Source organism: Littorina saxatilis, linkage group LG10 (assembly GCF_037325665.1).
Source record: "Littorina saxatilis isolate snail1 linkage group LG10, US_GU_Lsax_2.0, whole genome shotgun sequence".
In the NCBI taxonomy this organism is placed as follows: Eukaryota; Metazoa; Mollusca; class Gastropoda; order Littorinimorpha; family Littorinidae; genus Littorina; species Littorina saxatilis.
This window is the reverse complement of record NC_090254.1, coordinates 20,648,855-20,663,080: the sequence shown is the minus strand read 5'-3', so window position 1 is coordinate 20,663,080 and position 14,226 is coordinate 20,648,855. Positions and strand designations below refer to the sequence as shown.

General features: G+C 42.7%; 1 protein-coding gene and 1 long non-coding RNA gene across 3 annotated transcripts in view; one reads left to right on the top strand and one right to left on the bottom strand.

Moving 5' to 3' along the window:
* Positions 1–14,226, top strand: part of LOC138978394 (uncharacterized) — a 237,124-nt gene that overhangs the window by 56,426 nt on the left and 166,472 nt on the right. The window lies entirely within an intron of this gene.
* LOC138978380 (chitin synthase chs-2-like) overlaps positions 1–14,226 on the bottom strand; it is a 74,904-nt gene that overhangs the window by 9,628 nt on the left and 51,050 nt on the right. For both annotated transcript variants that reach the window (XM_070351105.1, XM_070351106.1), the window contains exons 9-21: positions 12,856–13,024; positions 11,082–11,203; positions 10,661–10,727; positions 9,839–10,032; positions 8,208–8,375; positions 7,095–7,350; positions 6,154–6,269; positions 4,988–5,156; positions 3,977–4,174; positions 2,988–3,075; positions 2,380–2,531; positions 1,394–1,482; positions 231–401 (exon numbers count right to left, since the gene is read on the bottom strand). In XM_070351105.1, the coding sequence (XP_070207206.1) occupies positions 231–401; positions 1,394–1,482; positions 2,380–2,531; positions 2,988–3,075; positions 3,977–4,174; positions 4,988–5,156; positions 6,154–6,269; positions 7,095–7,350; positions 8,208–8,375; positions 9,839–10,032; positions 10,661–10,727; positions 11,082–11,203; positions 12,856–13,024 (1,959 nt within the window). The remainder of the gene's footprint in view (positions 1–230; positions 402–1,393; positions 1,483–2,379; positions 2,532–2,987; positions 3,076–3,976; positions 4,175–4,987; positions 5,157–6,153; positions 6,270–7,094; positions 7,351–8,207; positions 8,376–9,838; positions 10,033–10,660; positions 10,728–11,081; positions 11,204–12,855; positions 13,025–14,226) is intronic.

The following is a 14,226-nucleotide window of genomic DNA, read 5'->3' as shown; positions in this document are numbered from 1 at the left end:
ATTCAGACTGCTTTTTCTTCAACCCAAATTCATCCTCTTCTACAACCCCCCCCCTCACCCCCGGACCACACACACGAATTCTGTGAGAAACAGAGACATAAATAAGTAACACACACACACACACACACACACACACACACACACACACACACACACACACACACAACACACACACAGAGACAGTCATTCCATATTCTCCTCAACAAGCACACTAAAGACTGTCAACCTACAGGCACTTTGTACTCAATTTCAAAAGCCGGAATAAGGGTTATCTGCGCCAGAAGGTAGTGCAAATGTCCTTTTGACGTCACTCCGATACGACGCAAGTCGGTCTCCGTCATGCCCGCTATAAATAGCGTGCTGTCAAACCCGTGCTTCCTGAACAGTTGGGCGTAGCGTCCCTGCAAAAACAAATATGTTCATGTAAAGATATATATCAGCCTGTGTATACTTTTGTGTAAACTGGATCCATCCAGGTGTCTACATAAACTGCGATCATTCTTACGCTTGCACACATAAGTCAGTGGGAAGACCTGTCTGCTAACTGTGGGCAGAGACATTTCTGTTCCTAAAATACGTCCCAGACATCGCGATATCAAGAAAGTATTTCGAAATATACATAACACAAACAAGTAAGCAGTTGAAATGCTAAGGTAAAGTTTGTATTTACCTAGATATCGTTTTAGGGGTGTGTATAGGATTCGGTCGATGTGTTTGTTTGTTTGTGTGTTTGTGTGTTTGTGTTCGCATATAGATCCCAAGAATGAACGGACCGATCGTCACCAAACTTGGTGAACAGGTTCTATACATTCCTGAGACGGTCCTTACAAAAATTGGGACCAGTCAAACACACGGTTAGGGAGTTATTGGTGGATTAAGATTCTACAAGGACTTATAGAGGGACATATTAATGGTCAAAGGGAAATAACCTTCTCAGTTGGTGGCAGTGAGAATGGTAAGGACGGGGGTGTTTTTCCTACCTCGGAGGAATTTCTTGTTGATTTTATCGAATGAAATCAATATGCAACCTTGTTCTAAGAAGGAAGAATACTGTCACTGAATCATTTTTGCGATCAGGTAACCTACTCTTGGTCGTAGAAATCCTAACAATTTCACCAAAATATTACAGGGAATCAAGCAACGGTTACAAACGAGAACCTACGTGTTCTGCTTTTTGAACATGCACACGCTGTCGTCAATGAACATGAAATGCATCAGGACAGATTTGTGCATTCCTAATTACCATCTATTATAACAGTTGGCAAATAACATTAAATGTATCAGAACCTATTTGTGCCCTCCTTCCACTAAATGTAATATGAAAACCAGAAACTATTTGTTTTGCATTCCTCATATCATTTACCAAAACAGTACGATATTATTATCATCTTACCCTCATTTCAAGGGGTAGCCATTCTTCGACGAGCACCGGTTCTGTCTCATCCGGGATTTCATCAACATGGTCTTGCTGTGACTCCATCTCTGAATTTTACAGAAAATACCGGTATAATTTTGTTTCGCTAACGGTGGGAATGAAAACTAGCAGATTAGACAAACAAATATCATAGTCACGAAAAAATAACGGTTGTAGTCAAAAGTATATGTGTGGTTTTGAACTAAGAAATGAGGTTTTAACTAAAATGACATGTACAATACAGTAGTATGCAAAGCTGTAGTTCATACTTGTAAGAGCTGGTCTTGACTAACGGAAACACAAAATCCTCTCAGGTGGGGCTTAGAAATGTGGGGAAAAAACGTACGTTAGTGCAACAACCACTTTGCTGTTTTCAATCAATCAATCAATCAATCAATCAATCAATCAATCAATCAATCAATCAATCAATATGAGGCTTATATCGCGCGTATTCCGTGGGTACAGTTTTAAGCGCAGGGATTTATTTTTTTTAATTTTTATTTTATGCAATTCATATCGCGCACATATTCAAGGCGCAGGGATTTATGTATGCTGTGCGAGATGGAATTGTTTTACACAATACATCACGCATTCACATCAGCCAGCAGATTGCAGCCATTTCGGCGCATATCCTACTTTTCACGGCATATTATTCCAAGTCACATGGGTATTTTGGTGGACATTTTTATCTATGCCTAACCAATTTTGCCAGGAAAGACCCTTTTGTCAATCGTGGGATCTTTAACGTGCACACCCCAATGTAGTGTACACGAAGGGACCTCGGTTTTTCGTCTCATCCGAAAGACTAGCACTTGAACCCACCACCTAGGTTAGGAAAGGGGGGAGAAAATTGCTAACGCCCTGACCCAGGGTCGCGCAACCTCTCGCTTACGAGCGCAAGTGCGTTACCACTCGGCCACCCAGTCCTGTTTTCAATCAATCAGGAAAAACAAAGATAGAGTCACCTATGGAAGCCGGAGTTGAAAAGGAAGTGAAGTCATCGTGAGGTGCAGGGGATTGTGGGACATCTTCGGACAGCATGGAGGAAGTTCGAGGATAGTAGGTCTGGACGCCAGTGTCTATTGTCGTACTGGGCGGTGCTTTGCGCGGACAGCAACTGAAACAGAATAGGAGCAAGAGATGTTGATGGTGTCATTTTTTATAATTTCGTGGCCTTCTAAACACACTGCGCTGGGAGTAGCCCAAAAAGCCAAAATGTTCGCAAAATGTGTTGTGTATGCTTGTCGGTACGCTTTTGCCGAGGTTTTATTATTTTTTTTTATTCGGACAGCCTTGTATCCTTGCAATTGCTCTTGCACTTGCTCTTACACAAAACTGAGGCAAGAACAGGAAGAAGTGATATCTTTAGAAGAAAAAAAGTTGTGCATTTAATTTTCTAACGTCACTGCTTTTCCCGAGGACGGGTTATTTCTAAGCACCCTCTTTTGAAATTGAAACAGTTGCGCGTACCCACAAGATGTTTTTCAATGCCAGTAACAAACGACAATAATTATTGTCCGATCTCATGTTGGAATTAAACATGAGGATCGTAGGGAAAATAAAATCCACTTACAAGAAGATGTCAAAAAACAAAGCTTGCGCTCGTTCTTGCCAAGGTGCGTTCTTCACCGCTGACTTCTCTGAAGCCTGCTCCCTGGTTCCTGTAACAGAGTTTTGACAGTTCTAGACAAATAACGTCACACTAAAATAGTCCTGTGAGTTTGACACGCCGTTAATGACAATTACAAGTACAGTTCAGAAACATTATCCGAGCTGGGAACATTCAACAGAAAATGAATGCACTGTAACAAAATGAGGGATTTTGTTCCGTGCTGTGCTTTCGCTGACCCAAACTTCAGGAGAATTTTGATTTACCTAATATTTTAGTCAAATGCATGATTAGATGTGGAACGGTAAAAGAGGCCTCCCGTCTCAGCCGAGCTTTCAATTGTTCAGTGGCTCCGCACCTCGCAAATAACTTTTCCTCGGCCAACGTCGATGACCTCACACATACTGGTACTGTACAGAGCGAGCGAGCGGACACGGGACATGGTTATAACTGGCCCTTAGCTAACAAAAAAGGCGGACGTCATCTCAAACGGCCAAGCGTAATAGATAAATAGATAAATAGATATATAAATGAATAAAATGAATGAATAAGTGAATAAATAAATAAATAAATGAATAAATAAACAAATAAATAAATACATTACAGAAAATAAAAAAAATATATAAATAAATAAATGAATAAATAAATAAATTAATACATAAATAAACAAACAAATAAATAATTAAATAAATAAATAAATACATAAATAAATAGATAAATAAATTAATAAATTAATAAATTAATTAATGAATTAATAAATAAATAAATTAATAAATAAATAAGTAAGTAAACAAATAAATAAGTAAATTAATAGATACATAAATACATAAACAAATAAATATATAAATAAATAAACAAATCAATAAACAAATAAATAAACAAATAAATAAACACATAAATTGAAACAAAATAAAATAAAATAAAATAGAATAAAATAAATAAAGCACACTGACCCCAGCTGGAGTCTGTGATGTTGCAGATGCTGTATATGGTGAGCACGAGGTACCCGGAGGGGAGACACAGGAGGTACCACACCCCGTGCACCAGGCAGTAGCACTCCCTGGGGTGCAGGACACCCGCCGCCGTGAAAATGCACACCAAAATGCTGAAGTACAGGGTGGTCACTGACAGGGGTAGATCCACGCTGATGTCTGTAGATAGAGGAATAGATTTAAGAGAGGAAAGGCTAGTTGTACTGGTGATATTGAACCAAGATGCTATCGTAAAGGGTTGTCATTGCGCGCGACGGTCTCTGATGTCTGTAGATAGAGGAATAGATTTAAGAGAGGAAAGGCTAGTTGTACTGGTGATATTGAACCAAGATGCTATCGTAAAGGGTTGTCATTGCGCGCGACGGGCTCTGATGTCTGGAGATAGAGGAATAGATTTAAGAGAGGAAAGGCTAGTTGTACTGGTGATATTGAACCAAGATGCTATCGTAAAGGGTTGTCATTGCGCGCGACGGTCTCTGATGTCTGTAGATAGAGGAATAGATTTAAGAGAGGAAAGACTAGTTGTACTGGTGATATTGAACCAAGATGCTATCGTAAAGGGTTGTCATTGCGCGCGACGGTCTCTGATGTCTGGAGATAGAGGAATAGAAATTAGAGAGTAAAAGACAATTGTACTGTGGATATTGAACCAAGATGATATCATAAAGGGTTGTCATTGGTCGACAGGCACTGATGTCTGTAAATTGAGAATGCAGACTCAAAAGAAAGAAAGGAAAGGAAAAAATAAAGCGCATAAATTATCATAAAAACAACACCCACCAAAATAGCCAAAGAGCTTAAAGGGAGGCAATCATCTGCCTGCAAGTCAAAAAGCGATCTACAGCTGTTCTCTCCCTTATAGCATATGGTTGATGTTTACATCATTTTTAAGACCTGATTTTCTGAGATTTGTTTAGGTGTGAAAGGGGGCGTTCCACTGTATCATTTTTAATACAACAGACGTCTACTCACGTTGCCTGGGAGAAAGGGTGGTGGTTGTGGAGGCAGTGCCGTTAGGACCACCTCCTCCCGAGGAGGCCGATTCCGTGGAAGTGCTCAGGTCATCCACGATCTGCTCCGCTGTGCCCACCACCACCGCCGTCATCACCACGGCGTACAGAAACGTGTACATCTTGGCCACCTAGACACACAATGACGACAAGGGTGATGGTGAGATCACTATTACTGACGTCATCACCACTTAAAAAAATCATGACGATGAAGTCACTTGTACTGACCCTGAGTCACTACGCCATATAGAAAAAAGTATTTAATAGAGAATATGTCATGGCTTGCTGTGTCGTACCAGATTTACACGAGTAGCCTTTTTAGATATTAAACTGCGAGCGAAAGCGAGCTTTTCTATATTTGAAAGAGCAACGAGTGTAAATCTGGTACGACACAGCAAGCCATGTTGTATTCTGTTTAGCCTACATACTGTACTTACGTTTATTTTAGTCAAAACGTCCAGCAGTCGAGGAGTACAAATTGAAGACGCTTCTAATGGAACCTCGATCTCTTCCAAAGCCTCGTGCAATCTTTGACGTCAAAGCAAAGAAACGTCACTTTAGAAAGAGTAGCCTGTCGTGTAAGTTCTAAACACTCTTCCATGGGAAACAGCAGGCGAACAAGTGTTTCAATAATGACGTTTGTCTCGGTGACTTTGGCATCATCAGCAGTGAAAAAGCAGGTTCCTGCCAGACTTGTTTGACACGACCTCATGTACATGATATACACACGTGTGGTTTGAACGATATTGACATTTCCTAATGTTATTTTTAAAATGTATTTTGCATATGGATACGGATAATGAGTGGATTACCTGTTACGACACACAAAGCGTTCTAGATCCGAAAAGGGAGGCTACTCCAAACGTAGTCTCAGGTGTATTCGCGAGCCTTAAGTACTGCAGTGGATCCCCCACCCCCACCCCATTTAACCGACATTCCAACTTCCTGCCTTTTACGAGCCTACTTTTTTATTTAAACTATTTCTCTCTTTTAATATTTGATTTTTTTTCAGATTGTGTAAGGTCTAAGGGGTCGGGATGGGTTTCACTGTATAATCAAATGGTGTATAATTCAGTAGACAAATTCGTTGTTCTCCGCGGTACAGAAACACAGTGTAAATGAACGCACCGTTAGCTGCTTGGGTTGCGTGGTGAAGATACACCAGGCGGCAAACCCAATGCACGCCAACATTTGCACCACCACTGCTGCGATAGCGTCCACGTCCCAGGCGTACGACAACCCACCTGACAAACAAACAGAAACAAAACTCATAAAGAAATCTGGTCTCGTTTCTAAGACTCTCCCTTTGCTATTATTTGCACATGACATAGTCTTAAAAGAAAACACATTCTCTTGCCATACACAACCAGCAAAACAATGTAGAGACCAATGAGCGTAGAGAAGGTCACCATTCAGGCCTTGGTAGAGCAGGGAGATGACATACAGTCTGTGGTTTTACGTACTGCCTACTTACCAACCACTGACCCGTTTTAAGAGTCAATTATAAGTATGATACATGTATACAGGTCCTGTAATCAGCAGCAACCTTTGGTAGTGCAGGAAGATGACGGACACCTTGTGCATCTACCTACTGACTACCTAACAACGACTCAGCCGTTTCAATCATCAATCACTCCCCCCACCCCCACCCCCCCCCAAAAAAAATATATACATACTACAGTTCCTCTCACAAGACACAACCAGCATGTATAGCGCTCGGCCCTATGAGCGAATAAAAAAGCAGCTGGCCTTTCAGTGGCCCTTGTTAGATCAGGAAGATGACAGAAACCGTGGCTGAGGGTGTGTATAAACTCTGTGTATCTATCTACCTTCAACATACCAACCACTCAGCTCGTTTTGGAGTTCCCACCCCCAAATAATATAAAGGTTCTTTCACCAGACACAACCAGCATTGCAGTGCTTGGACCGATGAGTGTCGAGAAGAGTAGCAGCCCTTGGTGGAGCAGAAGGATGACGGACAATCTATCTACGTATTGTCAACACAGCAAACATTCAGCCCTTGTATGAGCCCCCACCCCTTTAAAACAAAGAAAAAAGGGTTCTCTCACCAGACACAACCAGCATGACAGTGCTGGGGCCGATGAGTGTAGAGAACAGTAGCAGGCCTTGGTAGAGCAGGAAGATGACAGACACCCTGTGGTTGAGGATGTGGACGTACTTCCATTCCTTGACGATCAGCATCAGGTTGGCCAGCGTGGAGGCGATCCAGCGACGTCTCTGTTTGTAAAACTCCTCAAACTCGCTCGGGCAGTTCGTGCTGTTCTCTGAAGCCGCGCAGTATTCAATTCGCCATCCGCTTTGTACCTGGAGGCAGGGATTGAGAAGTTGTTTTGGTTTAAATTTATTTTTATTTTTAGTATCATCTTTTTTATCAACAGGAAATGTGACAGACTATTCATTTACTTCACACACACACACACACACACACACACACACACACACACACACACACACACACACACACACACACACACACACACACACACACAGAGATATATTATATATATATATATATATATATATATACACACACAAACATTCCTGGACAGTGGTTGATGGGGTTAAGAGGGTGGGATGTGGAGACGGGGGGGGGGGGGGGGGGGGGCGGGGGGAGGGGAGGGGTAGGTAGGTGGGTGGGGACTTTGAAATACCCTGGCAATATATAGCCTCAATGTAAACAAAGGGTAGAGAAGGTTTTCTTGAAATTAGTTATCAACCAAGTGTGGATTGGTACCAAATTTATGCTGAATACGAACGAAAGCGTTGAATTCTGATTGGTAGTTATAAACAGACGAATTGCAACAACGCACTCTATCTAACTATCACACCACCTATTTTGTAGGACATTTCCTTGAACCTAGCGCTTCAGCAGCCTCTGTTCAGCACACGTGCGTATAACAACCAATAGTGTACATATATATTTACATATTTTGTTTGCTTTTATCCAATAAAGAAGCCTAATTGAGTTGCACAACGTAGTTTTCAATAGATATTCCCAATACTGCCAAATTGCGACATTTACGTTTTTCTAAAGGTCTAAAAAGGTTAAAGGGTTAGTGAATGGCCTTTAACAAATCTCGGATTTTGCTGAATCCCATTTAAAGCACCATAAATCGCACGTGCAACGCTTCAGCTACCTACCTACTCCTATGCTTACTCACCAACAGCGTACACAGCCACCTGTCCTCCCCCATGTCCTTGGTGAGAAAGTCAAAGGCCGTCTCCACTCTCTTGGCGTACTTGGGCAGGACGTCCGCCAGTGCCTTGCACCGGTACACGCTGAAACAGCCTGGTGCACACAAGACGGACCCCAGCATGTGTTCTGCTGCCTGAAACACGAAATGAATGGCATTGAAACCACACGTGGTGCCCGCTGAAACACGAAATGAATGGCATTGAAACCACACGTGGTGCCCACTGAAACACGAAATGAATGGCATTGAAACCACACGTGGTGCCCACTGAAACACGAAATGAATGGCATTGAAACCACACGTGGTGCCCACTGAAACACGAAATGAATGGCATTGAAACCACACGTGGTGCATGCAGTTCGGACCCCAGCATGTGTTCTGCTGCCTGAAACATCAAATGAATGGCATTGAAACCACACGTGGTACACGCTGAAATAAACGACTGGACAATGTAAGCGATAAACGATCAACGACAAACCTGACCACGAATACTTTTTTCAAGTATACTCAGTGATATTAATATACTTCTTTGTCCCTTGTAGATTGTCATTGGGCTGTACATACAACGAAGACTATGGATAACTTTATTTTCTACGAGGCAGGGTGAGCCGTGGAATATTAGTACTTCTGAGTGACGGTAAGGTGTGATTGAACGACAGCATTGCGCAAGACTTTCTTCTTTTCTCCAAGCTATTGTTTGTACTTTCTAAACCAGTACATTCACGCCTTCAGTCAGATCAGCTACCTGCTTTTGTTTTGTCAATACTACACGTTCCAATTACCACCATTTCTTTTTTCATTCTGAGTTTTTTCAATACTACACGTTCCAATTACCACCATTTCTTTTTTCATTCTGAGTTTTGTCAATACTACACGTTCCAATTACCACCATTTCTTTTTTCATTCTGAGTTTTGTCAATACTACACGTTCCAATTACCACCATTTCTTTTTTCATTCTGAGTTTTGTCAATACTACACGTTCCAATTACCACCATTTCTTTTTTCATTCTGAGTTTTGTCAATACTACACGTTCCATTTACCACCATTTCTTTTTTCATTCTGAGTTTTGTCAATACTACACGTTCCATTTACCACCATTTCTTTTTTCATTCTGAGTTTTGTCAATACTACACGTTCCATTTACCACCATTTCTTTTTTCATTCTGAGTTTTGTCAATACTACACGTTCCATTTACCACCATTTCTTTTTTCATTCTGAGTTTTGTCAATACTACACGTTCCATTTACCACCATTTCTTTTTTCATTCTGAGTTTTGTCAATACTACACGTTCCATTTACCACCATTTCTTTTTTCATTCTGAGTTTTGTCAATACTACACGTTCCATTTACCACCATTTCTTTTTTCATTCTGAGTTTTGTCAATACTACACGTTCCATTTACCACCATTTCTTTTTTCATTCTGAGTTTTGTCAATACTACACGTTCCAATTACCACCATTTCTTTTTTCATTCTGAGTTTTGTCAATACTACACGTTCCAATTACCACCATTTCTTTTTTCATTCTGAGTTTTGGAACGTTGGCAGTCTATCTGTGTTTTGTTTTTATGTCAGCTACCTGCTGTTAACCTCACCTTCTGGAACCAGTGACCAATGGCGTACTCGAAGACCTGGTACCAGACCAGAGGCCCGCCCCCCATGGGGTGTGTCCTGGCACACACGGCACCGATACTGTTGTCACGTGTCATCAGGTCCAGCAGGGCTTCTACAGAGTCTGGGGTGAACACCACGTCTGCGTCTGTTGTCAGGATGAAGGCGTCATCGTCGTCTGGAGAACAGACAAAGATTGATGAAACTTAATCAGAGGTCGTTACTGGCGTTCCGGATCATTTGTCTGAATAACGCTTAGGGAGAAAAAATGAGAGAGAGAGAGAGAGAGAGAGAGAGAGAGAGAGAGAGAGAGAGAGAGCGAGAGCGAGAGCGAGAGAGAGAGAGAGAGAGAGAGAGACAGAGAGAGACAGAGAGAGACAGAGAGACAGAGAGAGAGAGAGAGGGGGCAGGGACAGAGATGGAGACAGAGAGAGAGAGAGAGAGAGGGGGGATAGAGAGACATACCGACAGAGAGGGGAGGGGGGGGGGCGTTGGGGTTTAGGAGCATGGCAATAAATGTTACGAGACAGTCGCTGGCAAAGACTCTCATCTGGTGATGTCATCTCCCAAACAGCAGAGAGAGAGAGAGAGAGAGAGAGAGAGAGAGAGAGAGAGAGAGAGAGAGAGAGAGAGAGAGAGAGAGAGAGAGAGAGAGAGAGAGAGAGAGAGAGAGAGAGAGAGAGAGAGAGAGAGAGAGAGAGAGAGAGAGAGAGAGTTATTGAGTTTTTTTAATGAGAGGTTGGCAGAGTCTTCAGGAACAAGAATAGGGGATTATGGCTATTGTGTGTGTACACACTACAACATACCTTCAGTGAGGAAGTCCAGGACGTAGGACATGTACATCACCTGGCTCCATCGCTTTTTGTTCTTCACCTGTAACCAGACCCAGTCAACGATGCATAGTCGCTAAATTCAACTGCTGCTGTAAAATATTTACGGAAAACCGAACATGAGTTCTTGGAAGGCAAGAAAGGAGCACACTGTGTTTCAAGTTTTCCCAGATAGAAACGGAATGAACTTATGTACTCTCAGTCCACCTGAGAGTGATTATGCGTACGTGTGTGTGTATGTGTGTGTGTGTGTGTGTGTGTGTGTGTGTATGTGAGTCCGTGCGTGCGTGCGTGCGCGCGTGTGTGTGTGTGTGTGTGTGTGTGTGTGTGTGTGTGTGTGTGCTAGCGTGCATGTTTGTATGTGAACGCCTAGTTAGTACATTTGCGAATCACAAACCATGAGGTTGTCCTTGAGATGGATGTTGAAAGGCATCTGCTGACCAGCAGGACCTGGCAACGCCCAGCTCAGCTTGAGGCCGTAGGGTGTGACCAGCTTGGTACACCCACTGGGCTCCACGCCTGGCGACACACACAACACATTTCACGTCATTTTTGTGCCGAGAGACTGACTCATTGCTTACTATCAATCAAGTGACCAGCTTGGTACACCCACTCGGCTCCACGACTAACCACACACAACCTCAGTCCAACCGACGTCGTCTTTCATACCAGTTATACATTCAGTACGATTCAGACATGATATTGGAGCTTGCTCATTCATTGTCGAAAGTTTCACCTTTAGGTGAATCTGGTACGAGTCAAAAAGATTCAGAAACCACCCACTTCCTCTGTCTCTCACACACCCGCTCACTCACTTCCTCTGTCTCTCACATACCAACTCACTCACTTCCTCTGTCTCTCACACACCTACTCCCTCTCTTCCTCTGTCTCTCACACACCCACTCCCTCTCTTCCTCTGTCTCTCACACACCCACTCATTCACTTCCTCTGTCTCTCACACACCTACTCACTCTCTTCCTCTGTCTCTCACACACCCACTCACTCACTTCCTCTGTCTCTCGCACACCCACTCACTCACTTCCTCTGTCTCTCGCACACCTAATCCCTCTCTTCCTCTGTCTCTCACACACCCACTCACTCACTTCCTCTGTCTCTCGCACACCTACTCCCTCTCTTCCTCTGTCTCTCACACACCCACTCATTCACTTCCTCTGTCTCTCACACACCTACTCACTCTCTTCCTCTGTCTCTCACACACCCACTCACTCACTTCCTCTGTCTCTCACGCACCAACTCACTCACTTCCTCTGTCTCTCACACAACCACTCACTCACTTACTCTGTCTCTCACACACCAACTCACTCACTTCCTCTGTCTCTCACACACCCACTTACTCACTTCCTCTGTCTCTCACACACCTACTCACTCACTTCCTCTGTCTCTCGCACACCTAATCCCTCTCTTCCTCTGTCTCTCACACACCCACTCACTCACTTCCTCTGTCTCTCGCACACCTACTCCCTCTCTTCCTCTGTCTCTCACGCACCAACTCAATCACTTCCTCTGTCTCTCACACAACCACTCACTCACTTACTCTGTCTCTCACACACCAACTCACTCACTTCCTCTGTCTCTCACACAACCACTCACTCACTTACTCTGTCTCTCACACACCTACTCCCTCTCTTCCTCTGTCTCTCACACACCAACTCACTCACTTCCTCTGTCTCTCACACACCAACTCACTCACTTCCTCTGTCTCTCACACACCCACTTACTCACTTCCTCTGTCTCTCACACACCTACTCACTCACTTCCTAACTCTATCACTCACTCACTCACTCACTCACTCACTTCCTAACTCTATCACTCAATCACTCACTCACTCATCCACACACCCAATAACCCCCACACACACTCACGCACCCTATTATTCACTTCCTCACTCACTCCCCGAGCGTTCCAGCCAGAATGTGCCGTGAACGATTGCGACATTCATTTACCCACACACTCACTTGTTCCCTTCCTCACTCACTCACTCACTCACTCACCAAGAGTATGAAGGTCGCTTGTTCATTCCAATGCTTGTTATTCTCTCAGGTGCCAGGAGAATTGTTCCGAATAACTCTCATTTATTACTCTATTGCACATGTCGGATGCAATTAGAGCACCTACGTAGTACTTCCCTTTGTTTTTCTCAGATCACTCACCTAGAGTTTCACCGAGCAGCGAAATGAGCGTGAGGGCAAACTCGGACAGCTCTTTTTGCCGTACTCCGTTGTCGAAGATGATGTGTGACTCGAAGTAGCGGTCTCCTCCTGTCTTCGCTTCGTTGATGAGACGTATAGACTCCAGAAGTTGACGCATTTCTTCTTCGTCCTGACAACGAAACACATGTATGGCTAAACAGTGACTATATTAGACAAGAAAAATGTTCATTCAAAATGAACAGCGTCGATGCAATGTCCACCAAAGATTTATTTTGGGAAGTGTTAAAGGTTAGGGTCAAAAGTTAATGAATTCGGCATGTTGTGCTGGATATATAAATTGTTTATTTCAGTCAATGCTTGATTCATAAGTACATTTTTCAGCATGGTGCATCTACAGGAGGGTGCTCCAACAATAATGCATAGTGCCAACATTTAGCGCAAACTTTTCACAACAGTGCATTATTACCACAAAGCGCATACAGCGATTATATAGTAGCAAGTTGCACTAAACATTTGAACAAAATGCATTTTGCATTTTGTTCAAATGTTAACAGCACAGCACCAAGTTTTGCATAAGTGCACAACAGCACTGACCATTTCACAAAAGTGCATCACAGCTGTGACAATTTTACAAAAGTGCATTGACCATTTCAGGCAGATGGCTAACATGCAGATTTCGCTTTTGTCTGTCTTTCTTTGAAAAGTAGGCATGTTCAAGATCGATGAAGTCATGAGCAATTGGGTTAGATGACAGAAAAGATTCAAAAACGTCAGATTCAGTTAGATGACAGAAAAGATTCAAAAACGTCAGATTCAGTGTTTTGGGCACTGTTGAACAGGAACATTCTCTCCTGTTCAACAAATGTGGGTTCAATTCAAAAGCAACATTGCCACAGATAGGCTAGTGTTACATTTCTGTAAAGTTTCAAAAATATCTTCCATGTTTTGGTTACTGTTGAACAGAGGCATATTTTCCTGTTCAAAAAAGTCTGACACAAATTGTCGTAGTTGTGGGTTAAGGTTTGATCTATACTGTCCTTCAAACGAGTCGTAGAACCGTCATTGTCACAGATAGTGTTACATTTCTGTTTTACATTCAAACGAGTCGTAGAAGTACTAGTACATTTGCGTTTGGTTGTTTTTATATTTAGTCAAGTTTTGACTAAATATTTTAACATCGAGGGGGAATCGAAACGAGGGTCGTGGTGTATGTGTGTCTGTCTGTCTGTCTGTGTGTGTGTGTGTGTAGAGCGATTCAGACTAAACTACTGGACCGATCTTTATGAAATGTGACATGAGAGTTCCTGGGTATGAAATCCCCGAACGTTTTTTTCATTTTTTTCATAAATGTCTTTGATGACGTCATATCCG